Source organism: Neolamprologus multifasciatus, chromosome 5 (assembly GCF_963576455.1).
Source record: "Neolamprologus multifasciatus chromosome 5, fNeoMul1.2, whole genome shotgun sequence".
Lineage (NCBI taxonomy): Eukaryota > Metazoa > Chordata > Actinopteri > Cichliformes > Cichlidae > Neolamprologus > Neolamprologus multifasciatus.
The window spans coordinates 35,593,452-35,620,430 of NC_140443.1; the positions used below are offsets into that span (position 1 = coordinate 35,593,452).

Below are 26,979 nucleotides of genomic sequence, written 5' to 3' on the forward strand. Positions count from 1 at the left end.
CCCCAATTTTTTGAGGCCCAGAAGTAATTAGAGAATTGACAAGTAGTCAGACATTACTAATAAGAAATTCTAGCGTGGCTTTAGTGATACACTTTGGGTCATTATCAAATCAAAATGTATTTATATAGCACATATTGAAACAACAGTGTTGACCATAGTGCTTCACAGTCAGTAAAAACATAAGACAATTAAAACAAACAATAAAACAGGACAACAAACAATAGGTAACAACACAATAAGCCAGAACAGCCAACTAGTTAGAATCAAAGGCCAAAGTGCCACGGTCGCAAAGGTCCGGTCTCCTCTCAACTTCATTCGAGACCTAGGTTGTGCTAGGAGCCTGTGATTGGATGATCTAAGTGCTCTGTTGGGATTGTATAAGTGGAGTAGTTCAGAGAGACAGCTGGGCGCTAAATTATTCAGAATTTTAAAAGTGAACAAAAGAATTTTAAAATCTATGCAATATTTAACAGGAAGCCAATTTGCACTGTGACACAATCAGTTTTGCAGCATTTGGCTGAATCTGAGCACAGAGTGTAGCCCTGTACACTTCAAAGTGCATCCTGTCAGCAGTCCCATCATCACACAATAGAGAGCTGGTTCTTTTAGCACTTTGTGGTAAACGCTCTGTTTTCATTGATCACCTCGACAGTGACACACCTACCTCATCAAGAGCGTTCTTAAGTTTGTTAGATGTGAAGTTTCTTAAACCACATCTTTGAACTAAAATTATACTGAAAATCTATGAAATCCAAATTCAACACCTTATGATATGTTTTCCTCATTTGTGACAGAGTATCGGGGTAAGTGGACTAACCTGACCTAAGTTAGTTTTGCCTCTAAAAATGGGGGACTATGAAAAACACAGGTAATCCATCATTGTTAAATGTCTGTTATTAAATCAAAATCCTATATTGATTGATTTAAAATCCACCATGGTGGTATAAGGAGGAAAAACTACCAAAATTATCTTTTTCTAACAAACGATAGCCCTAATCCCAACCGCCTCTTTCCATAACGCCATCAAAACTCCATATTTAAATGTAATTAAATGGTTTAAGATGATGCAGGGATGCTGTTTGAATGAATGAGATCCTTTAAATAAACATCTAATGATGTATTTTGTTGAAAGAAAGTGTATATGTGCTTTTCAGGCATTAAAATGCATGTAAGATGTTGCTAAATAAAATGACATGTTTTCTGTAGACAATCATGTACAGTGCATTAATCAAAATAAATGTAATGTGCCTAAAGTTCCTCCAAATCCAGACGTTACATTTTTTTTTTTTTTTTTTAAAATATAACAAAAGACTGAACACAGAAGAATTACACCAATCTGCAGATGTTGGTTGTGCAGCAGTTTTAATTCGTAACCAATAATTGTTATTGGAAATGTTACATTGCAAGACTTGTCTGACCTAATGTAAGCCATATTAGAGATTAAAGATGTATTAAAATAAAAACCCTTTTAGTTAAATCACAGTCCACTCACTGAGCTACCAGCTAGCATTCACCATTTGTGTAGATCAGAACAATCCTCGTTACAGCGTGGCTCAAGGCTCTGTTACTGATTATTCAACATGTTAGACATACTTATCAGTTAGCATATTAAGGCACGTACACTTTTAATGCCAACATCCTGGTATCGCAGTGTGTTTCTCTAGCAATGTCCACACATGTCCACCTGAGTCTGCCCTCTTACGGTCTTCTTTCTCCTGTGATATCACCTAATACTCAATGGTCACTGCCTTTGTCTTCAGGTATTCGTTGAGAGCTTCTTGTCCTGGTGGAGAGACAAAGATACTGATAGTAAGCATGAGCACCAGTCACCTATTGGTCACCACAGGGTTGAGTGCACTGGCTCAAAGCAGGTACCAGTGAAGACTATGGATGTGAATGATTAGTTAGTACTACTAATGCTTTAGTAGTACTAACTACTGTCTTACTGAGTACTGATTTGTGTCTGTGTGTTACAGACACAGAGTTTGTGGATGCGGCTGGCTAACTAAGCATGGTGGTATCAGCTGATAACATTGCACTCCACCCTACTGTGCTAATATGGTGTCTTTAGTATGTGAAGCTCAAACCCAATGGATGACGTCACAATGTCCAGCTTTATATATGGTCTATGATGGCAACACAGCATAATGTTGTAACTTTTATGGAACAAATGGGAGAAGATGAAAAAATGGCAGTTTGAATGGAATCAGAAATAACAGCCTCTTTCTATTACCGTATTTTTCGGATTATAAGGCGCACTGTCGATGAATGGGTCTGTTTTCATACATAAGGCGCATTAAGCAAAACAAAACAGTCAGATAAAACTGAAGTTATTGTACTCGGCCCTAAAAATCTTAGAAATATGGTATCTAAAAAGATTCTTACTCTGGATGGCATTACCTTGGCCTCCAGTAACACTGTGAGGAACCTTGGAGTCATTTTTGACCAGGACATGTCCTTCAACGCAAATATTAAACAAATATGTTGGACTGCTTTCTTCCATTTGTGCAACGTCTCTAAAGTTAGAAATATCCTGTCTCAGAGTGACGCTGAAAAACTAGTTTATGCATTTATTACTTCCAGGCTGGACGACTGCAATTCATTATTATCAGGATGTCCAAAAAACTCCCTGAAAAGCCTTCAACTAATCCAAAATGCTGCAGCAAGAGTACTGACAGGGACTAGAAAGAGAGAGCAGATTTCTCCTGTTTTGGCTTCCCTTCATTGGCTTCCTGTTAAAACCAGAATTGAATTCAAAATCCTGCTCCTCACATACAAGGTCTTAAATAATCAGGCCCCATCTTATCTTAATGACCTTGTAAGTTAGTGTTCATCCTCCAGCTTCACTGTGTTTATGTTATGCTAACATAGCTGTGTTGCTAGCAATCACGTAGCACATCATTATAGGCCAGCTAGACCAACTTCAGTAACCCTTCAAAAGTCACTGCTGTTTAGTTTTGTCTTCATTTATGTTGGAAGTGATAGCAGAGCTGTACGTTTAATATTTTCAGAAATCTCTCAGTCAGAACATGCTATATCATGTTTAGGTGGAAACTAGCGAGCTAACTTCCTGCTGACTTCTAACTCTGATGAATTTAATAAATTCTGTTTTCATGGATGTCTGGATGTTAAACTTAATTGTTACACCTGGTAAAGCAGCAACACTGATCATTTTATCAAAGGTGAAAAATTCTAGTTTTTAACTCTCAGTGATGCCGCAGTGTTCGTTTGACTTTGGGACCTGAAGCGGACGGAGTTTGGACCCAGATTACTCTGCCAGGCTCCTGACTACAGTAGCCGTAATGCTCCGACAATGCATCAAGTGGTGCAGCTTCATAGCTTACCAACGTCGTACTAAAACATTTTTTGACAGATTTTTGAGCATCGTGTACCACATAAAATTGGTCCGAGGTCAGTAAGCACAACCAGAATTCATAAATAAGGCGCACTGTGGATTTTTGAGAAAATGAAAGGATTTTAAGTGCGCCTTATAGTCTGAAAAATACGGTACTAGACTGCTTCAGATAAAAGCAGCTTCAGGCAAATAAAATCTACACTCACTGTTTAAGTAAATTAGTATTTGTTTATTTAATGGTTTAAATACGGGTGGCTGTAGTTCAGGAGTTAGGTCATGGTTCGATCTCTGGCCGCTTCAGTCTGCACACCAAATGTCCTTGGGCAAGATATTAACCCCAAGTTGCTCTCTGATCTGTCCACTGGCGTATGAATGTGTGTGAATGTTAGATAGAAAGCACTTACATGGTAAAAAGTGCTATATAAGAACCAGCAAATTTACCCTCCAAACATGACTTTGTCCCCACTGCTGGTGTTGTATGTGAAAATGTTTTGACATAGGTTGGATAGTATATATTTATTCTTTTTTTAAAATTTGTGTTTCTTGACATGAAAGAATACATCTACACAATAAAAGCAGTCGTTTGCCTTACCCAGGTCTTTACCAAATCCGGACTGCTTGAAGCCTCCGAAGGGCGCAGCGACGTCGGTCTTGTTGTAGGTGTTGACGAAAACTGTGCCGGCATTGAGCCTTTCACTGACATACAGTGCTTTGCTGATGTCCCGTGTGAAAACACCTGATGCCAGGCCATACTCTGTAGCATTGGCCCTCCTCAGGACGTCATCCACTTCACTGAATTCAGGAAGATGGAGGAGGCACACCGGACCAACACAACAGTGAAGAGACAAAAGGTCAGCCTTATGTTGGGTATATGAAGCAAGCTGGCATTTGAGCAATCATTCAATTTTAACTAACCCGCTCTTAAACTTGGAGATGATCATAACAGGGCCGAAAGACTCCTCTTTAGCAATGTACGTGTGGTCCTGCACATCAGTAAACACTGTGGGTTCAAAGAAGAAACCTGGAGGGAAAACAAACATCCAACGGCATCTGTTATATCAGAGTTAGTCCATCCTAACCAGTTCTGTTTAGAAACTTCTGCTGCCTTACCTGGTCGTTGTACCTGTCTGCCACCACAGACCAGGGTGGCTCCCTCCTTGACACCAGTCTGACAATATTCCACCAGTTTGTCCAGGTGGGCCTTGTGGTTCTGAGGTCCATGGTCTGTTGAGCGGTCCAGTGGATCACCAATCTTCATCTTTTTGACTTCCTCAACCTAAAATAAGAGAGATCCAAGTGGTCTTTAAAGAAGTAAGAACTAATTACTCACATGAGACAGCATACGGGAGAGAAACCTTACCGCTGCGGCTCAATTTGCCTACTAGAAGGACATGCTGAGACACACGCAGATCCACACAAAGGCGTGTAACTGCTCATTTCTAAGACTTAGAGCATGTGTTTCAGTTTCATTACTACCACCGACAGTGCGTTACTGGCCTTGCTCTTTGACTAAAATGTCAGCGGGCCATCAGCCTATTACGTCTGAAGGTGTGAGACTGATTTTTAAGGTGGAATGAAAACACAACATGACATTTTCACTGTAAAAAAGGGGGGAAAAAGTGAAAGTAAAGTTTACTGCGTGTTACACCTACCACTCTTTGTACAAACAGGTCATGAATGGAGTCTTCCACAAACAGTCTGCCAGCAGCGATGCAGTTCTCTCCCTTGTTAAAGAACACTGAGCTCATGCCCTGAAACATACAGACAGCAACATAGTGGATGCACAACTTTTACTCTGTTTTGTAAAAAAAAAAAACCCACAAAAACCTGCCATAAGATAAACACACCATGCGCACGGCCTTGTCCATCTCGCAGTCACTGAAGATGATAAGTGGTGATTTTCCTCCGAGCTCCAGAGAGACTTTCTTTACATTGCTGACTGCACAGCTTCAAATATACAAGAAAACAGACACGCAACTGTGAGCGATACTATAAGACTTTGTTAAACACCTTGTGTAAGGTTTACGTTACCTCTCACCTCTTCATGATGTGTTTACCAATCTCTGTGGAACCTGTGAAGCCAAGTTTCCGGACGTCGGGATGGTCGGAGAGACGCTGACCCACCAGGGCGCCTAGAATAGAGAACAAGATGCATAGCAACTCACGGAGCTTCATTAGGTGACCTCAGCTTCATGTCATGAATGTTTATGATCCAACCTGATCCAGGCAGAATGTTAATCACTCCTTTAGGCAGTCCCGCTCTTGCTGCCAGCTCAGCAAACTTCAGTGCTGTCAGTGGGGTGACCTGAAAACAAACAACAACATGAATGACCCTGTGGTTTTAGCTTTTGTGGGTAGCATGTGTGACATGGGAGTCTGACCTGTGCAGGCTTGAGGACCACTGTGTTTCCAGCTGCCAGGCAGGCTGCTGTCTTCCAGGCCAGCATCATTAGAGGATAGTTCCAAGGAATCACAATGGCACAAACTCTGAGGACGGATAGAGAGCATTTGAAATACTTATCACACCCATTTTATAACATTTTGATTGAAATCCACCTGATTGAAGATTTTCTGTCAAGCACATATATAGTTTGTTCTTTACAAACTACTAATGTGGTTCATAAAAAGCAGCAGTTTGTTCGGCTTTCGAACCAAAGGCATGTTAGCTTTAATGTAAATGTACAGTGCTGTGAAAAAGCATTTGACTGAAATGCTTTGTTAGTTTTACATCAGATGCAACAGGATGCAAACCTTTCAAAAGGGCCACAGAATATTTTCCTAAATGTAATTATTTTGCAGGTTCCACTGCAGTGCTGTGTAGGGAATGACACTTTTCAAAAATCTATTCTCACCCCATTGGTTCCTTCTTGGTAAACGTCAGGTTACGATTGGGCCTGGCCTGGTTGATGGGGATGGTGCTGCCCTGTAAAAGAACAACATCATGTTGTTTGCATGTATTTACACATCTGTACCAGATGTATCAGACTGTCAACAGACAACGTGACAGGTCCAGGCTTTTAAGCCAGCTGTCTTACTTGGATCTTGTCACACCAGCCAGCAAAGTAGCGGAAAGTTTGGATGGACATGCCCACGTGGGTCTTGAGAGCCAGAGTGTACACAGCTCCAGAGTCAATGGCTTCGATAGTGGCCAGCTCCTCCTGGTGCTCCTCCATCAGGTCAGCCAGCCTGCAGGTGGGTTAACAGTGAAGCCATATTATGAAACACAACTGAGACAACAACTTTTCTTCACTAATACTATCAAAGACAAACAAACCTACTGAAGGCATTTACTCCCTTAGAACAAAGATATTAAAGCGGTTCATTCTATGGAGATGCTCACTTTACCGTAAAGAGAAATGGGCCATAAAGCTAAGAAAAAAAATATGGATGAAGTTTTTTGACACTCCAGGGTCATATATCTGACCTGTAGATGAGTCTTCCTCTGTCCCTTGGGTTCATCTTGCCCCACTCTCCCTCTTCAAAGGCCTCTTTAGCTGCAGCCACTGCCTTGTCCACATCACTGATCTGGGCCAGAGACACATCGCAGATGGCCTGCAGGACACACACAGGACAGACAAGGAAATTAAAGATGGCAAACCTCATTTATGAAGACATGGCCTCCAATCCTGATGAGATCACCTTCAGCAGTGGAAAGAGAACTTCCCTTTTTTGTAGTTTTTTCCCCCTAAACCTTGTTAAAATACGCTTTAAACAGACTGTAGCACTATTTTTGGCCATCATCATTTGTTGGTCACTAAAGACGGGGTATTTTAATATTTGTAACCCGAAAAAGAATCAACAGCTTCTCCAAAAGTTGATTCTGTTCATCTGGACGTAGCGTTTTCTGGGAGAAACGTTTCGTCACTCATCCAAGTGACGTCTTCAGTCTCAGCTGACTGCAGGTTTCCAATCTTATAAACAGTACATTTGCATAATGACTGAAACCAGCCCACTGAAGGAACAATGGGCTGTGAGGTCAGTTCCTGCAATCACAATGCTGTGATTGCAGCCATTCCCCAACTCTCTGTGAATGGTACTCATGGCCATTGATCAGTGGTCTTTGGTCAGTGGTTGTTGATCAATGGTCATGAGAATTTGCATAATTATGATTAAGGAACTGACCTCACAGCCCATTGTTCCTTCAGTGGGCTGGTTTCAGTCATTATGCAAATGTACAGAAAACGCTACGTCCAGATGAACAGAATCAACTTTTGGAGATTTATTTTCCTGGATGATTGAGAATGCATCAAGACAAATCAACAGCTTCAGCTTCCATCATCAGTTGAGAAAAGAAATGGTTGCTTTTCATTATAGATCCCTGCCAGTGTATGACGCAGGACACAAAGTTACACATTACAGAGAAGACATTACTCTATATAATAAAATATCATATAGGACATAAATTTTGGATTTTTTGTAATTTCTTTTTCTCTCACCGTGCCGTCAGTGGGGTTGATGGTTTTGTAGGTCTTTCCTCCCTCTGCATCAACAAACTCTCCGTTGATGAATAACTGATGAGGCATCTTTATTGTCATGTTGTTTATGTTCTTCTCCACCTGAGCAGGTAAATGATACACATTAACACACGGCTGTTTCCTCTCCACGTATCCATAACCAACAAAGGGAATTTCAAACACTTACATAGTCAACTACCAACTCCTCTTCATCGTCCTCCCCTCTGAGCTTCCTCACACACATTTGGATGAAATCCTGAAAGGTTGTGTTCATGTAGACATCCTCGTTCTGCAGCTGACAACTGCTGGCTCGAAGTTTCACCTCCTCCACCAGCCTGAAGACAGAGAAGAGGGAAGATGGGGGACAAGAAAAAGAAGAGAAGATTAGGTGAAATAGTGGTATAAGAAGGAATGCTTAGATTAAGCACTGATATCAGGTTGTAAAATACTCTTTAAGGAGAAAATGACCTAAACTAAAAACTTACTTAAATAAACCTACACATATAAACCTGCACACATACATAATATTATTGGATTGTAGCTATCTGAGGTGGATTTATGCGTTTAGCCAGGCTTTCTTTGCATTTGCTGGCTTGACAATACCTAAAGCCTCAGTTGTAGATAACGGGTACCACCAGTGTTGGGAAGGTTACTTTTAAAATGTATTCCATTACAGATTACAGAATACATGCCCCAAAATGTATTCTGTAACGTATTCCGTTACGTTACTTAATGAGTGTAACGTATTCTAAATACTTTGGATTACTTAATATATTATCATGCTGTTTACAACTACATGAATGTACTATTGCTGTGATTCATTACTGTTACTGAAGGTCCGCGGCTCCGAACCGTAGTAAAGGGACCTCTGACTAATACGTCGGGTTCTGTGTCGGCTCGTAGCCGAAAACTAGCTTAACTCTGTTGTCTGGGTCAACTTTGCTAGCGAGAGACAGAGAGAGGCGTTGAAAGGCTGCTCCAACGGAACTTATTGTTTTTGGAGGAAAACACGAACACGGTGTACAGTCGAGTCTTAATAGCTTACTTACAACTGGGCTCGTCAGGCACTCTTCTTAGCTGCAGTGATTATTATTATATTTACATGCTTCCAGCTCCCGTTTTTGCTCGATGACAGCTCGTACTTTTCCTTTTTCTCCCTCCCTCGCTCACAGACACATAACGTGTATGACAGTCCATTCTCCCTGCAGCACGGACTACACTGCCTATGATGCTACATTCTTTAGAGCTATACCTGTAGCATTCTGCCTATTAGCTTAGCACAACAACAACAACAGGCTCTCTCACCCAGGAAACACGCAGAGAGAGAGAGCGTCACCCTGTAACCATGGCAACCGCAACGCTGCCGCCTGGAACAACAGAACGTAGCTGTCAAACAAAACCCAAACAGTCCTGACCCGCCACAATATGAAACAGGGAAGTACCGCCGTGTAATCCATTTATTTCAACAAAGTAACTGTATTCTAAATACCACCTTTTTAAACGGTAACTGTAACGGAATTCAGTTACTCATATTTTGTATTTTAAATACGTAACGGCGGTACATGTATTCCGTTACTCCCCAACACTGGGTACCACATACTAGACATCGAGCAAAATCCAATGAAATTTGGTGGAGGTAGAGCACAAGCGCAGAAAGAATAAGTTACATGTTGATGGAAATTGGTTAAAAAGTATTTTGGACATTAATGAATATGCACAGACAACCCGCTCAGTGCCTGGTTTCACTGAGCCCAAACAAAACTGAAACTTAAAGCTGCTGCTTGTTTGTTACATAATTCTGTCATTGTTTAATAACTTTAATGTATTAACATTTGTTCTACACCACAGCGAAATAAACACACTAATTACAAATTGGTAAGGCCAAAGTTTTGACTGGAACTGTGTGTTACATAAGTGATGAACAAGAAAAAGAAAATTGACATGCTTTTGTTTTTTTCCTGTATCACCTGACCACATCCATGGAAGCAGCACCAGATTTGAAAAAATCTGTCGAGTCTTCAATCTGGCTCACATTGCTCAGGATACTCTGCCACACTGCCTGGAAGACATGATGTTAAAAGTCAGCACAAAGACAAAATCTAAACTGTCAGCTTAACGTTTTCTTGAATCAGTGGGAGTGGAGGGCCTACCCTCATCTGTACAGCGAAGGTTTTCTCCTCCTCAGTGAGCTCCACAGCAGCACTGCTCCCAGAGCGAAAGTACTGCGCTGCAGCAATCATCTTTCCATCCTCAAACTGCAGATTCTTCACCAGCAGCTGCAGAGAAACACAAAATGCGACACCACCTGTTTTAATCAATGTTGTACTTTGCTAACACTTCAATGTCTCCATTGAGGTCAACAGAATACGTTGAATGGACCACAATTTTAATCAGAATTATGATTTAAACATGTTATTCAATTCTTCTTGTATATCAGGATCCATTCGATTGGATGGGAAGTTTCCATGAAGCACCACCATCACCATGCTGAAGTGCCTCAAACCTCTGCAAGCAGTTTAGTGAAGAAGAGGAATATTTGGCTAGCTTGCCAACTTTGCGTATTGTTATAGCTCTTAAAATCATCATACAGGCACAGGTAAAGTTTATGTATAAAATAAATTATCACTCACACACAGACACACACTCCTATTGCACTTTTTTATATGCCCAAGCTCGTTGTCTAACTTCCAACACACTCCAGTGAATGCATCAGGGACAACTCAGGGTTTAATATATTGCTCAAGGACATGTCTTTGCGAATAAATGAATGAGGCAAGTTGTATGAAGAACTTTGAGTGCTCAGGTAGACCAGAACGGTGCTACACTATTACAATTGGTAGACAACCCACTCTAGTATCTGAGTCAGAGTCATATAGAAAAATAATGATCCTAAAAAATAGTCAGCATTATAACAGGGAATTTCAAGGCAAGTGACTGCAGTGTGTTCTGCAATTCAGACTAAGTAAATGGTAAATGGTCTGCATTTGTATAGCGCTTTACTCAGTCCCTAAGGACCCCAAAGTGCTTTACACTACATTCAGTCATTCACCCATTCACACACCTGCAATGGCAAGCTACATTGTAGCCACAGTTGCCCTGGGGCGCACTGACAGAGGCGAGGCTGCCGGACACTGGTGCCACCGAGCCCTCTGACCACCACCAGTAGGCAGTAGGTAAACATTGGGTTAGTATCTTGCCCAAGATATTTGCCTCCTGGCATGCAGCCAGGAGTGGCCATGATTAGTGGCTGACCTGCTCTGCCACCTGAGCTACAGCAAAGTCCAATGCTTCATCAGTGATCTATGCAATGCAGTTTTTTTTTTAAGTTAGCAACATTTTTATTGAAAGAAAATAAACAAAATTAAACAAGAACTCTGACTAAACAACTTATTTTCTGCCTAATTTACTTTTTTGTCAATTCCATGTTTTGAAAGTCCTCACAAAGGCCAAGTAACGAAACCCCAAGTTGCTCTTCAAAGCATCCACTGGAGTGTGAATGTTAGCTGGAAACTACTTAAGCAGAAAAATCAGAGATCCAGAGATTTTATTTTAGTCAGCAAATAAAAATGGTCAACTTTTCTATCAGTGAATGACTGAATTATGAAGACAAATGAACGAGAATGAATGAGAGTTCAGCTCTAGACTAGCTGAACTCTAGTGCGTGCAGTCAGTTTTACCACTGACTAGTTTAATCCGAGCCTAAATGTGCCTAGAGAGCATTTTCATGCATGTTGACGGTACAGTGTCCTACAAAGTCCAGTGCTCTAGAGGGCGCTGTGACCCCTGTTACACACTGCATAGACGGTCACACATCCATAGGTAGCAAGCAGGGCGAGCTGAAAATAACGGAGAAGCCTTACAATGGCCACAGCTACCCTTCAGACATTTAACGTGTTCCTGACGGAAAGACTAACCGCAGCTGCGGTGGACATCTACGGATTCGTTGAGAAGACCCTGGTAGAGTACCAGGAAGAGGTGTACCGAGCCAAGCTGGAGAACCAGAGGCTGCAGCGGCTGCTGGACCTCGTCTACAAACCAGAGATAAGGCTGCACAGGGCTGGTATGTACCCCAGGTTACTTCAGCCAGTTAGCATCTTATTAATAACCCAATAAGTGACTCAGCGACGTCGGACAGAAAGCTACATTTATATTCACAGCATTTAGCTAGCAACATTAGCAAGCAGTGTTAGCCATACAGTAAAGGAGCGTTAAATTTCCGGTGAGCTTATTTCCAATGTCCTCAAATCAAACAGTACAGTAAGGATGCTATTTATCGAAACACGAGTTCAAATGACAGTCAAACTGCGGCAGGTCGCACTTATCATATCAAAGAGGACTGTTGTTCATTGTGGTTACTCTGATCTCAGCGTGTGCTCGTTACTCATAGGACGCAACTTAAATCTTCCTTTTATAGTTCAGCGTACATGACCGCCGGAGACACTGCACCCTTTGAGCCAATCAGCCCGCGAGTTTAACACTTGTTCTTAACATTGTTTGGTGTAGTGAACACATCTGTATACAATTATAGATACGGACAAGCTGTTTTGAAGCTACGTACAATATGTAATATGTCATATATACACATGTCATAAGCTGTTTTGTATTGTTTATGAAAACGTCAGTCTTGTACAGGAGTGTCAGTTGTGCTCTGTACAGGAGTTCTAGTGTAACTGGTTTTCATGTTAACTGGTGAGTTTTCTTCATGTTGTCCAGATGTTGCATCTGCAGGTTCCCTTTACCACAACTAGTCTGCACTGCCCAACAGTGTGCCTTCAACTTTGATTAAATATGAAAAATATCACCAAGTTCAGATATTTATGTGTGAATGTTATCTTCAGATAACAATCCAAATTATTCTGATTAAAGGTAATTGTAATAAATTGGGGGGAAAAAAGCAGCACTCAGACAGGACTCGTACTTGTATGTTTCTGTTACATAAATCAAAAGCGATCTGACCACCGATCAGTTCGATGTAAACACCTGTGTTACCTTCCTATTTAACGAATGTGAAATGATGATTGTAATATTTTAACACACTTTGCAGGATGTGACATCATGGCATTGGTTTGTATAAACTCTCAACTCATACAAGCTGGTGAAAGCTTACATTTGCCCTAAGAATCACTCCTAGTACGTCTATTACTCTGTTTTTGGATGGATCCAGTAAGAAAGTGTCGGGATTATAATGTTGATACATTTGTAAACTAATTTAAGGAAACAATGTAAATATTTATTTTGTAAATGTTACAATAATGCCAGTGAACAAGGGCTGCAACGATTTATCGAGTATTTAGAATGATTCGATTGTTAAAAAAAAATCTTGATACAAATTATTTGATTCGATGCTTCACTTAAGGAACGGCTCTGTAGCGCGCCATTGTCACCATGGAAACACGAACGCGAGCGTTTCACTCACATTAGCGGCTAAAAACAGACCTGAGATACAAACGTATTTAGGGGAAGCGTGTGGATTATAAGTCTGACAACATTAAGCCCACGCAGGGGTCCAGTTTGAAACACAAACACTGAGAACAGCAGCAGTGATGATGACCCCGGCACCGTTAAACGTGGAGCCCGAGCCTGTTTACACACCGCGAAGAGCAAAGAGGCGGAGCGGTTACCGAGACGGTGAGCTCGGGTTAAGTGATAGAAAACAGCGGCGCTGTTCCTGTGATCACCATTAAAACCTTTACTGGGAAAAAGCGAGCGAGTCCTTCATCAGAGCTCCTGGTTAACAAACTCAGACGTGAAGAGAAACACATTTTGCAGCTGCTCCATCCTTCACCGTTTGTTTTACACAGAGAGAAATCTGCAGTAAGCCTTCAGAAGTTGTATTTTGTAGTATTTTTGTAGTATTTTGAGCGAAGATAAGCTAAATTTGAGTGAACAAAATTAATTGCTGCGTGCAAAAAATGTATTTAAATACAAATATATTTCTCCTCAATTTGCAACACTTGCACGTGCAATTTTTTTTTTACATGTGCTCAAAAGTTTTTTTGAATAGTGGCACATAAATAACACCATAGTTGAAGGCTCACGGCTGCCGTCTTAGTTTTCGTGGAACCGAACATGTGTGTGTCTAAAGGGGGCGTGGGGTGCATATTTATTCCAAAGTTTTTGCAACATTTTTCAGATTGAAAGTGAAATAATCTAAAATATTTTGTTGAACTGCATTAATAATAATAATAGAAATTCTAAAAACAAAGGTTTTTTTTTTTTTTTCAAACAACCCATTACAAATATACATGGGCCAGTAAAACTCTGACCTGAACATTTTTAAAGTGGACATCAAATGATCATTAATATTAATTAATGTCTACATTATACCCATCTTGTTTTCAGCAGCATACAAACTTTGCATCAAAGCACAGGGCAAACTATAGTTATATATTTTATATAAGAAAATCTCATTTTATTATAAATGTCATTGTAGGGTCTACCTTACAATCTACTGGAGTTGGCCACTCCTGAAATAGTTCAGCCATGTTTCCCCACACTGGAGCTGGAGCTCAGGAGGTAGAGCATCATCTACTGATTGGAAGGTGATTCCTAGTCTGCCACGTATCCTTGGACAAGATATTAACCTTGCTCTCTGATGCATCCATCAGAGTAATAATGTGTAGAGACTCCGGGAGAGCAGAAAAGCACTAAGAATCAGTCAATTTATCACATTGTAGATTTGGAAAATTAGCATTCTTCATGAAGTTAGTGGGGTTTATGGAACAAACTTATCAGAACTGGTGTTTTGGTGCAGTCTGGCCCATTTTTACCTGATAGACACGATGCAACCCAGTGTTTCCAGAGTAACTTTGGCTCTGGTTTGGTCTGGGTCATTCACTCTGTCAGAACACATGACATTTTGTCAGCCTGTTTTGTTTACTGTTAGCTTGCAGCTTTGTAAATGGTAAATGGTAAATGGACTGGTTCTTATATAGCGCTTTTCTACTCTGTCTGAGCACTCAAAGCGCTTTATACAACTAATTCATTCACCCAGTCACACCCATTCACACAAGCACTTTTTTCTGACCTAAGTGCTAAGTAGTCTACCATTCATACACATTCACACTCCGATGGTTGCATCGGAGAGCAACGCGGGGTTAGTATCTTGCCCAAGGATATTTGGCATGCAGACTGGAGCAGCCTGGGATCGAATCACCGACCTTCTGGTTAGTGGCTGACCTGCTCTGCCACCTGAGCTACAGCCACCCTCGTTTGTAGAAGTTCCTTAACCACTGTTCATTGACCTGTATATAGTTATCAGCATAAGGTCATGGTGACTTATCACACAGGGCAGTTTGCAGTCTAAGCTGGTGGCTATTTCACTTCACTTAAAAAAAACAAACAAAAACAAACCAAAACAAAAAAAACTTACCAAAGACTTTTATTGTCTAAACTGAAGTCATAACATACTCCACACATGTTAGCATGTGCACTCTTCTAATAGCAAATGCTGTCCTTTACTTGAAGCTTGGACGCAGCTCATGACCAGTGTGAGGTCAATTGTAACGCTTAGATCTCAGCACAATACTTGAAGTGTAAGGCTTTTCTCTCTCCTTTGTTTGCAGATGCCAAACAACAACCAACTGAGGACATTCCACCTAAACAGCAAGAGTGGAGCTCGAGTGTGTGGCAGGATGAGCCGGGACCCTCCGAGGTTAAAGAGGAGCAGAGGGAGGAACTGTGGCTCAATGGCGGCGAGGAGCAACCAACGATGGAAGACAGCGATGACGGAGATGCCTTGACAAAAGAACTCATCAAAACAGTGCAGCAGTTAGAGGACTGCAGAGCAGCAGAGGAGAGCAGAGAGTCGAGGCAAACATCTGCAGATGAACCAAACCTTCTGGAAGAGAAGACTAGCACCACCCTGTACCGCTGCCACATATGCAACTACATTTTCACCAAAAAGACTGTGCTAACGTGGCACCTCAAGACGCATGAAAGCAAGCCACAGGAGAGCAAGAGCAACTTTGACTGCCACATCTGCGGCAAGCACATCCCCTGCCAGAGCAACCTGCAGAATCACATGAGAGTGCACACAGGAGAGAGACCCTACAGCTGCCATTACTGCGGCAAGTGTTTTAAGCTGAAAGGACACATGACAGAACACATAAGGACTCACACAGGGGAGAAACCTTTCAGCTGCCACATCTGTGACAAATCCTTCAACAGGGGTTCCACTCTGAGGAAGCACGTTCTAGCCAAACATAAAGAGGAGAGGCCGTACAAATGCGGGGACTGCGATGAGCTGTTTACAGAGCGGCTGCTGATGAAGAGGCATATGAGAAAGGTTCACGGCATTAACCTGTCCACAAGTCAGAGTCCCACCTGAGAGGCGTTAGAGCTGCTGGCGCATGTAGTCGAAAATCTGAGTACAGAACTGAGCTTGTCTTTTGAAATTTTCAACATGTACACAACAAAATCAGCAAAGCAGCCAGACTGCCATGAATGCGACTGAATCCAAACACTCATGCCACCTGCCAAATGTTGTCCGAAGATTGCAATAAGATAGTAAATATACTGAAATTGGCTTTAAATTTGAAATTGTGGGTTGTATACTTATATGCAGGTTGGATGGAAAATGAACTCTCATGTGTCTGCAGTAATTATTGGACCATTAGTTTGACTACAAATGATGCACCAGTGTGACAGTGGATACAAAGACTTTATTCCGATACTTAATGGCAGCCGGGGCGATGTTGGTTAACCCGTAGAGGTCTCTGTGTCCATCCATGGATATGCTTCTCCAGACCACCACCAATGCAGTCATTCTGAACAATGTCACAAGCAGCGTAATGTTTCCAGGGCTTCTCCAGACCCTTTCATGTCACATGTGCTCAGGGTGAACCTGCTCTCATATGGGAAAAGCAAATAGTCCCAGTGGTGTACCTGCCAGTTCTGGTATTCTATGGAAAATTCCAGTCACACTCCACAGCGTCGGGCAGTGAGCACAGGGCTCACTAGAGGCCCTGCTTAACTGACAACATCAATATCCCAGAGATTTCAGTGGCTTAACCTCCTAGGACCTGGCGTCCACATATGTGGACATCAAATTTTGGGTTATTTAGACCAAAATAGTTCATTTTGCTCTACAAGCGCCTGATATCCACTTATGAGGACATTATACTGCTACTGTTCTATCAAGATTTTAAACGAATATCCTCATATGTGGCTCTTATTTTTCTTAAAAACAAAAATAAGGTAAAAAAAAAAATAAAAATCTGGTAATTCTTTGTTTTTTCATTCATCGGGCCCCAATCCGCCCAAATATCAAAGAGAAATTAAAAATGCATGTCGTGGAAGAGTTCGGGTCTTAGGAGGTTAATGTCACACTCTGATTACAAAGTGTTTTTTTAAGCAGCACTTTGTTGCTGTAACAAGACAAACCAGCAGCTATAAGATTTCTGATTTACAACAAAACAAAATGGGAACAAATAATAACAAAAAACAACATAAACGAAAAAGACAAAAATACTTTTTTCCATCTAACTTGCATACAAGTACATTTCCCCAAGTGCCTGTGAAGTTATGATAGAGGGAACAGTTTATTGCCGATCCCGGGTTTTTGCTGAGGTAAGCTAACTTCTTCCTGACTCGGACACTAAAAAGATACTGATTAAAAATGTACTTTTTAAAATAATCCCATTTAATTCAACCAAGCATTCTTAACTACTTTCAGTGCTGAGCAGGACTTTAAACACTGGAAAACACAGGTGCTCAGTAACCAGCACCTGTAGAGACTACACACAAAACACACGGAGATGGCCAGCTGAATATTCGCTTTTCATATGCACAATACTGTAGATACAGCTGGATGCTGGAGGATTGTTTTTCTACTGCTTTTCTGGTACTGTGGACTTACTAAACTCTACATTCCTGTTCTGTTCAGAGCCTCTAATAAACACTAACACATTTGGCAAACACGAGTATTAAACAGACGTCTACAGTGACAAAGTTCAACCTGATTGAAAAATGGTTTTTAAATCTAAATTGCACCCTAATATCAAATGATGCCGTACGTCATGTGTTACTGATGTTGCACTGTAAAATAGATTTATATACTGTATATATTTTGCCAAAGTTATTTCACGATGATCCTGTTATGTGAACATAAAAATATAAAGCTAAAAAAAGTCATATATCCAGTGTCACAGTGATCTCTTTGTTCCTTTGCTCTGTCAGGTTTTTCTGGCGTAAATGTTTCAAAATCTTCTCTCTGCAGTCGTGACACGAGTGTAGAGTTTTTGTCTGAGCATCCGTGGAAAGAAAGGATGCAGAATAACGAGCTGTGGGCTGCATTCAAAGACCAAATCACCTCATAGCTGAAGGACTGAATGATACTTTTGGTATTACTACACAAGTCAAGCCTAGTAGGAAGGTATTTGCTTTGTTCTGACAATTGGCGTCCCTGCCAGTGAAAAGCACCTGAATATCTGCAATTGATGTTTTCACCACCGCAGTCAGGGCGGTCTTCAATTAATTCAGTAACAAGATGTAGCTATATCGACACAGTGATGGGGCCATTGTGTGTCTGAGTCAATCATTTCAGATATGCACTTATCTGTAATGTGAATTCTGGAACAGTTTCCTGAGATTAATAATCCCACTTACAGTCTTGCCGTCATTGCCAAACAGCACCAGGCCAGATTTAGTGACGATACCCGGTTGGCTGGCTCCAGGGATTTCCAAGGGTTGACCATTAACTGCGGTCCCATTATCCACCAAAGAGGAGCCATAGAAAGTCACTTTCTACAGAGAGAGATGTAAAATGGGACTCAGTCCAAACGCAGTTGCTCATCATGTTTTGATTCTGCATGTCTGCGTGAGCCGTCGCTCTGATCAGGTTCAAATTCAGAAGTATTGTGTCAAACATTTTTTATTTAGTCGGTTGCACAGGATACAGACAGAAAGCATTAAGAAGCTGTTACCTGTCCATCGACTTCGGCCCAGGCTCCCGGCACTTTGTCGTTTCCTCTGATCCAGTTGTGGAGAGCCTCAGCAGACTGGTTCCAGTCAATCTGTTAGAAATTCAAACAGTCATCACTGCCAGTTCAAATCTAAATGCTTCACCACAGCGGCTCAGGAGGAGTGGGATGTCTGCTACTGAGCGTGTTGGTGGGTCGATTCCTCAGCCACTCCAGTCTGCCTGTCAAAGTACCCCAGGGTTGCACTGATGCATCCATGTGAGTGTGTGGACCAATGTAAGCACCAGTCCGTTTACCTTTTACATATTCTATCTACTGGATCCTTACACCACATGCCCTTCATGATGCAACCTCTTAAGGGATTTGCATGTCCTTCCTGTCTCATAGTGGGACTGTGTGTTAGGTGAAAGTGTAAATCACTACAAAGTAGGTAACATCCAGAAACTGTACTTTGTTCCTTGTGTTGCAGCAGCAAGAAAAAGCTCACATTTCCAAAGGCAAAGGTTTGAATTGAAATGTTTCCCTCCACATGTACAGTGAACTGCTGGTTCATTGTACATGTGGCCTTGTGAGATGCATCCATTGCCACTGCCTTGGGAGTCGGTCTGAGTCTGGGTAATCCGATCTGATATTTCTAAATGTATGTAGGAGAATTTTTTTAAGTAACAACAACTGAGTTAAAGGTATCACCTGTAGATATCTGAGTTAAAAATTAACAAAAAACTATCAAGAGAATGAGAAGTAATAATCACAGTGACTTTATATCCAAAGTGTTTGCATGTAATACCAATTTGTACCACAAGATGGTAATCTAACCTTTATTTAACGACGCAAAAGAACGCTTTCTTATTTACAACTGTGGTTTTGGATAAGCCTCTTTACATCATGGTCAGTTGAAAGAATAGCAGCACACAGATTTATATGTGTATATATTCACAAAAGATAGAATGGCAAAAATGGTAAAAGGCCTGTATTTTGTATAGTGCTTTATTAGTCCCTAAGGACCCCAAAGCGCTTTACACATCCAGTCATCCACACATTCACACACTGGTGATGGCAGCTACATTGTAGCCACAGCCACCCTGGGGCACACTGACAGAGGCGAGGCTGCCGGACACTGGCGCCACCGGGCCCTCTGACCACCACCAGTAGGCAACGGATGAAGTGTCTTGCCCAAGGACACAACGACCGAGACTGTCCGAGCCAGGGCTTCCGATTACAAGGCGAACTCCCAACTCTTGAGCCACGATCGCCCGTGGATTGGCAATCAGAAGACAGATAAAGATGGCAGCGCTGAGATGAAGGATGTTAATTCAAGTCAGACTTTGACAGAAAGGAGAGACAGCTCATCTAAATGATGGAATTAATTTCTGCAGTTTTCACAGCAAAGCGTCACAAAAAGTCATTTCTGCATTTTGTAAAATGTGCTATAAACATATCAAGACCACATTATTATCAGCATAAGAAAAAAAAGCTTAATTTTAAGCTTAACTAAATATCCCATAAAATAAAATAATAATAATATAACTAATAATATTCTAACTATAACTAAATAATATATAACTAGTGATATTTGTAAATATTCTACTCCTAGTAGATGTACCTATGGTATCAATTTGAAAATCTTATGTTGCCTCGTTCTCAGGTTATCGTATTCACAAACTTGAGGATCCACGCCTGGGTGACGATAAGACCTCATCAGCCTTTAACAGCTGAGGGGTAAAAAAGAACCTGCTTGAAAATCAACTGAAAATTGTGCAACGTTAGATAAAAGATATGAATGTGTGTGATTAAGTGAATGAGACTTGTACCAGCAAGTACTTTGAGTTCTCAAATTGAGGGGAAAAGGTGTTAAATAAGTACGAGTCCATTTAAACTGGTCCAGTTCCCCCTGACAAATATGTCAGCTGCACTGACACATAACCAACAGCAGTGACCGACACTCTGCATGTTTATGTCTGTGGATGTGGCATAGCTACACTTGTGTTTTACCTTGGCGTTGTCCTTTTTTTGGATGCACTCATACGTGGCTCCCTCCGCTGGCTGTGTGATCTTCGGGGCCTTCCCCTCTGCAATCAGCCTCACAGCTTCCACCTGGAACCAGAAAAATGCAGTTCAAGCTGCAGCTATCTTAAATTGCATGAGCTATCTTTCTGAACTTTGTCATCACAGTATTTACGATGTTGGGAAACTCGCAGCAGGCAAATCACAGGACACAGGCAGAATGATCAGTCACATAAAACACATAACTAACTCTATAAATATAATAAAACAAACTTAATTCCTGTTACAGGTTGTTTTTTCCAGCACTTCAAGGCGATCTTTAGCTTACCTTTAGCATAGCAAACTGTATTAACTTCACACCAAGAGAAAGCAATATGACTAGACTGATTCAAAAAGTATGTCCTGCAGCTACAGCATAATAATGATTTCACATTTAAATAAAAAAAAACAGCTTTATGATCACCAGTTCATTTTATAACCAAGGAACTGACAGGATGGTGACCGTGGTCAAGATACACACTATATAAACGAAAGGTCATGGCAGATGACGCTCCTGTCATGTTTCGCTGTGTGCAGGCAAGAGAAGGACCCAAACGCAAAACTCACCACGCAGGAATAAAACTCAAAAAGCTGCTTTATTGCAGAATGGCACAAAAATATAACAAAACTAAATTAGGGCATGGATAAACTGACACACAGGGAAACACAGCCATGAGGGAGACTACGACACTGACAAAGAGAAACACAGGGCTTAAATACACAGAGGGATAACGAGGGAATGAGACACAGAAGAAGAGCACAGCTGGGAGTAATCCGGCTGGACGAGACAAGGGAAGCAAAACTAGAAACACTCACATGAGACGTGGACCTTCAAAGTAAAACAGGAAACACACTGACTGAACTCTAAACATGCAAACTTAACAGCAACTGAGAAGACAGAACATAGGGACAAGAAACATGGTACAAAAAGGTCACAGTAGACACAACATTGAACACAGGGAAGCCGTATTACAAAGCCAAAGAACTAAACTTATGATAACCATAACTGAAATCTAGGGAAACATGAAACAGTACAACGAAGGACTCAAAACATAATCCATAACATAAAAACACGAGATTTCTTCAAAATAAAACAGGAAACATGAGAGGCAGACATGACAACATAAGACACACAGACATGAAACACACGAAGGGCAAAGGAGACTTCACAGGGGTTGAAAACACAAGGGGGAGCTAATAAGTAAATGAACATAGGAAACCTAATAAGCTTAAACATACACTATAAACATCAAAAGAACTAAAACTCAAAACACTGGGTCATAAGACCCAGGATCGTGACAGCTCCTCCTGCTGGAGGGTTCGTCCTGTTAAAGGGGAGTTTTTCTTCCCACTGTTGCAGATTGTTTGCCAATAGGAGGTAGTCTCCTTGGTTTTCTCTCTATTATTGTAGTGTTTTTACTTTATTATGTAATAAAAAGACCGTTGTTGTAATATGGTGGATCTAAAAAACTGAATTCAATAAAATTTGTCTAAATTTTATGCTGTAGAGCAGGGGTGTCAAACACAAGGTATCAGAATCAGTCCTGCAAACACTCCAATCTGGCCTCCTGAACGGCTTTGGAAAATATGACATGCATATATACGATTTGCACTTTTCCTGTGTGGGCCTTGATGTAAAATGAGTTTCACATCCCTGTTCTGGAGCGACAGACCCAAGGACTGATAACCTATAGATTTATGTTTTTTACAACCACGGAGTTTCCAAAGTACTGGCCATTAGAAAGAATGAGGGACAATGAATTTTTGCATCGGCATCACCTTTCAGATCAGGAAGTACATACACGAAATATGTCTTATGGCGATGCACTAGTCATTATTTTGCATGGACAGTGTTGCATTAATGCTTTTACTATAGATAGCAGTGCCTCTGTGGCAGAATTAAGTATTACAAAATCTCTAATGCTAACATGAGCCATCAGGGACCAGGTAGCTATTAAGAGGTAAAATAAAAGCATGTTAAGATGTAAGTGTGAGGATGAGGATCAAAACAAAGTTGTTTGGGAGAATGCATCCTATCATCTTTGTGGTAGAAGGCCTTGGTGAAGTGTTGCAGTCACATTAAACACAGCTACCACACATTATATTGCACACCTTCCAATGTATGAAGTTTGTTTACAATAAAAGTGTCTTTGTACCACACTTTCTTTCTTTACTTACTGTGCCTTTTACTCCCTCTGGGAAGAGAAATCTCTTGTAGATGGTGTTGACAGTGTCACTGGGTTCAACATCACACTCTCTCTGCAGCAGGATGGGACCAGTATCCAGTCCGTCATCAGCCCAGAACACTGTAAACCCGCCCTTTTTGTCACCGTGGATCAGTGTCCTGTGAAGACCGATACAGGAAGTGAAATAAAACAGCTGTCACTGTGTCTTGCTTCTCTTCAACTTGATCTCATGAACATCACTTACCAGTTGATAGCAGAGGCTCCCCTGTGGCGAGGCAGTAGGGATGGGTGGTAGATGATGGAGCCATGTCTTGGGTGGTCGATAACCTCCATAGGAATGAACTGGGAGCAGAAGGGCAGGACGTTGAGCTCCGCACCTGAGGCCTTGTATTGAGTCACCACCTCCTGAATAGCCTGGCCCTTCAGTCGCCAGCGGGGGAACTTAAAGACGGGCACGCCATCCTTCTCCGCTTCTGTGGCTGCAGTAGACAATGATAAAATAACACAATAAATGAGAAAAGCTGCACATCCTCCAACAGTTCTGTTTTCTTCTTCATGTACTGCAGTTATACTGCACTGCACTTCCTGTGTCGGTATATATATATATATATATATATATATATATATATATATATATATATATATATATATATATATATATATAAAAATTCTGACATGTAGAACTACCCCCCTGTGGTGACACTGTGTGAAAAAGGGAGCAGCCAAAAATAACATCTCTTTATCTCTTATACGATGTCAAAGTTTACAAGTCAGAATTTTCCCGTTTGCTAAGGCTTTACATGTTTACATGGGTCGGCTTCCAAAAGCAAGCATACAGGAAAATGCCGGAGTAAAGGAGCTCAGAGTAGAGTCTGGAATTTACAGGTGTATATTATATAAATACACTGGACTCATACAGCGCTTTGCTACTTGAACACTTGAACACTTTAGACAACATGCCTCATTTACCCATTCATTCAAGTACTCTGGGCCTAAGTGCTTTCTATCTAACATTCACACTGCAGTGAAAACATTGGAGAGCAATTTGCAATTCAGTATCTTACCCACGGATACTTTGGCGTGCAGTTTTGAGAAACCAGGTTCCCTCCTCAGCTACAGCCATCCCAAAATGTAAACAGCCCGCTGGCTGGACTAAAACTTGTGTGTTTCTGTGACATTGTTCAAATAGTGGAAATCTGATAGGCTATCAACATGGAATTCAAATAGCAGAATATGGCTTCAGTCCATCGACCTCTGGATTATGGGCCCATGCGGTGGTAACGTTTCTGTATTACATTGTGTATAATGTGTATTCTGTCTGTGTCGTTATTAAGGATCTGGAATTATAACCCACACAAAGGAAGAGGTGAAAAATATAAAAAATAAAATAAAATTGCTATGTCGCATGTCATAACAATTTCTATAGGGATGGGGTTTTGTGGGAATGACAGTATAAAAGAAATTGCAGAGAGGCATGTAAAACTCTGCACCCAACTCTGGATAGTCACATTTGGGGGGGGGGGGGGGGGTCATAAATTTAGATTAGAAATGAGAGCTGCTCCATCCAAAGTGGGATGGGCAATGTCCCAACAAGATCAGATTTTCCCCACAAAGTTTCCCAATGATCTATTAAAGTCCATTCCTTTTGGGGAGCTAATCAGACAGCCAGTTAGGGAGTGGCTGTTTTGTCAAGTGTTGCCTGTGGATGACTGCACAACCTCACCTGAAATAGTGACCTCACCTGATAATTTCTCAAGATACTAAACTAAGTTTGTGTTGTTCTTGCTTTGTTTTTCTAATGGAACAATCTGACAAACAATGTGGCCTTCTGTGTGGTAAAAACTTTCCAAGAATTTTGTGCTTCAGCTTTGGTAAGTGGATTTTTAGCATTTAAAAAAAAAAATTTTTACTTAGCATTAATTAGCAGATGTCTATGACAGTCCTTTATTTCTGCACAGACTGTATTAACACCTGGACAATATGTGATCATGACACGATTCTGAGTGCTTCCAAATGTGGGCTAGTGGTTATGTTTCTGTTTTTATTATAGTGTACAGCATGTACAGTCATTTGTAAGCAAACCTTACTGGTGTGTATATGCAGTCAAGCAAAGTCTAATTCATTTCCAGTTGTTCCTTATTCTTCTGCAGTGATGTAAATCAGTTACAGATATTTTACTGCATTCATTTGATACTTTCACCGATAAAGAAAACACAACACACTGCAATGGACAACGCAAGTTTGATGACCGAGCTGCAGAGATAAAACCAGTGGCCCGATTTCAAGTCACAGTTTCATTTGACACCATCATCAGTTTATTCCTAGCAGATGTGCAAAAAAAATGCTTGCTTGGAAAAGTCACTTTCAGCATTGCTTTGGTGACAGGAGAAAGGCAGTATTCCAATTAATATTCCCATTGAAATGGCGTTGACGTTGTGAGTTCTTACCCAGTGGATCTGCCTTGCCATCCTTGTCAGGGATTGTGAAGACTCCTACAATGGTGTGCCCATCCTTCCTTAGCTCCTTGTACACTTCCTGGCCAAACAGACTCTGACCAATCACTGCAATCCTCATCCTCACGCCTTTATGTGTTCTTGAGTAGCAGACATGTGCACGCAGAAAAATGAAATTGAATGGGATTTTCACATTATTCATTGCATTAGAGATGGACTGAACAGATTCCTATTAAACAAACATTTCTGCCATCATACAACAGCAGTTTTGATTGGACCATTTAATGTTAGAGTTTCAGTCATGTTTTTCTCTTTTGTTTTACTTATTAAGAAGGTGCTGATTTGTTTATAGTCAATTTCTAGCCTTCAGTTTGTCCCTCTGTGAACCTGTTTGCATACACCGAGGTGCATTGTTTTATTTAACCTCCTCTTGGTGAAATAAATAGGATGGCCAAAATAATGGAAACACTTTTCAATGTGATGTAGAATGGTTCAACAGCATGATAAACTAAAGCCTCTACAGAAACCAGAAGCATTATTTCTAACCACCACTGCTTCATCATGCAGCTGCTGGACTTTACACACACATTAAAACACACCACTCCTGTTTTGGCTTACTTACACTTTCTCAGTCCCTCTCAGTTATAAATCAAAGGCTCTAGAACAATCTGTCCCACATAAAGTCCAGTGCAGCAATTTGTGATTTTCATAATGTTTTTGCATTTCTCACATAGTCTTATGCAATTTCTAGATATCGTAGCTATCTGTTTTGTATAGTTTGCTATATTAAGTGACTAAAAGTACTATGAAGAACACCCTGATGGCTTTTAATATGCTCTATAAATAAAAATGACTTCACTGCTTTAGTCTTAGCTGTTGTTGTACTGTCTGTACTGTCAGCTGAGTGCATGTTACACATTAGTATCGTTACCTGTGACATCTAAAAAGTATTGCACACACAAGAAATATCAATGAATCCAAAGTTGTAGTAACTTTATAACTGGATTCCTATCAGTAACTATTACACGCAGCCTAGTTTGTCCGTGTTTGTGTTTATATATAGACGTGTGTCCGTGCAACTCGATCATTACGCTGCACAGTACTGTACAACTCAGTAATCACTGCTCTGACAGTTTATTGACTTTGAGCTGAAAGGGCGGGGCATGGAGGATTGCCTCGGGTGTTGACCAATCAAATGCGCAGAAGAGTTGAACACTTGCGAGACAACTTCAGACAGCTGAGGTGAAGAGCACACTTGCGTTCATCAGAATAAACAGACTGTTACAGTACGTGCAATCAAACTGCAGCTCTCAGCAGCGTCTGTACTACTTTATTATTACACAGTTTTTAACATGCGTGTGAGTGTCGAGAGGCCAATCAGCTGAGTGCACTCTGAGTCTGAAGAGTCTGAAAAAGTAAATCGTGCTTCACTTACCGCTGCCTGCAGACCCAGCGCTTCTCTGCTTGCTTGAAAGAGCGACCGAAGGCAAAGCGTCGCTTTTAATTTCCTCCCTTCACACTCCAGCGACCCATTTACATAACATGCACACACAGCAGAGTGATTGG

At 41.0% G+C, this 26,979-nt stretch overlaps 2 protein-coding genes across 4 annotated transcripts; one reads left to right on the forward strand and one right to left on the reverse strand.

The window, feature by feature from the left end:
- Positions 1 to 693: 693 nt before the first annotated feature.
- LOC146519216 (cytosolic 10-formyltetrahydrofolate dehydrogenase-like) lies at positions 694 to 26,979 on the reverse strand. The gene is made up of 23 exons (XM_085161081.1): positions 26,849 to 26,979; positions 25,408 to 25,553; positions 23,205 to 23,439; positions 22,953 to 23,118; positions 20,724 to 20,825; positions 18,735 to 18,824; positions 18,418 to 18,555; positions 9,960 to 10,085; positions 9,777 to 9,868; positions 7,997 to 8,144; positions 7,792 to 7,911; positions 6,780 to 6,907; positions 6,391 to 6,541; positions 6,208 to 6,278; positions 5,737 to 5,842; positions 5,573 to 5,660; positions 5,394 to 5,487; positions 5,203 to 5,302; positions 5,008 to 5,106; positions 4,466 to 4,631; positions 4,271 to 4,376; positions 3,948 to 4,147; positions 694 to 1,783 (listed from the first exon to the last, which is right to left on the reverse strand). The coding sequence occupies exons 2-23, from the start codon at positions 25,532 to 25,534 to the stop codon at positions 1,728 to 1,730; spliced, it is 2,709 nt and encodes a 902-aa protein (XP_085017207.1). The 5' UTR covers positions 25,535 to 25,553; positions 26,849 to 26,979; the 3' UTR covers positions 694 to 1,727.
- Positions 11,603 to 17,218, forward strand: LOC146519217 (uncharacterized). 3 transcript variants are annotated; one of them, XR_014874285.1, is made up of 3 exons: positions 11,603 to 11,869; positions 15,375 to 16,603; positions 16,688 to 17,218. XR_014874285.1 is itself a non-coding variant. In XM_085161105.1 (2 exons), the coding sequence occupies exons 1-2, from the start codon at positions 11,671 to 11,673 to the stop codon at positions 16,136 to 16,138; spliced, it is 963 nt and encodes a 320-aa protein (XP_085017231.1). In that variant the 5' UTR covers positions 11,603 to 11,670; the 3' UTR covers positions 16,139 to 17,218. The 3 variants fall into 3 exon arrangements, 2 of the variants coding, with proteins under 2 accessions (XP_085017231.1, XP_085017232.1); XM_085161105.1 differs by having other exon boundaries at positions 15,375 to 17,218; XM_085161106.1 differs by lacking the exon at positions 11,603 to 11,869 and adding an exon at positions 13,101 to 13,437 and having other exon boundaries at positions 15,375 to 17,218.

What these genes read in the sequence shown, in the direction of transcription:
- LOC146519217 (XM_085161105.1), top strand. Translation starts at nt 11,671, where the DNA reads ATGGCCACAGCTACCCTTCAGACATTTAACGTGTTCCTGACGGAAAGA. An exon ending in GATAAGGCTGCACAGGGCTG is followed by an intron (nt 11,870 to 15,374) that starts GTATGTACCCCA and finishes CTTTGTTTGCAG; the next exon opens with ATGCCAAACAACAACCAACT.
- LOC146519216 (XM_085161081.1), bottom strand. Translation starts at nt 25,534, where the DNA reads ATGAGGATTGCAGTGATTGGTCAGAGTCTGTTTGGCCAGGAAGTGTAC. An exon ending in CCTTCGCTGTACAGATGAGG is followed by an intron (nt 9,869 to 9,959) that starts GTAGGCCCTCCA and finishes CATGTCTTCCAG; the next exon opens with GCAGTGTGGCAGAGTATCCT. An exon ending in AGGAGTTGGTAGTTGACTAT is followed by an intron (nt 7,912 to 7,996) that starts GTAAGTGTTTGA and finishes TTACCTGCTCAG; the next exon opens with GTGGAGAAGAACATAAACAA.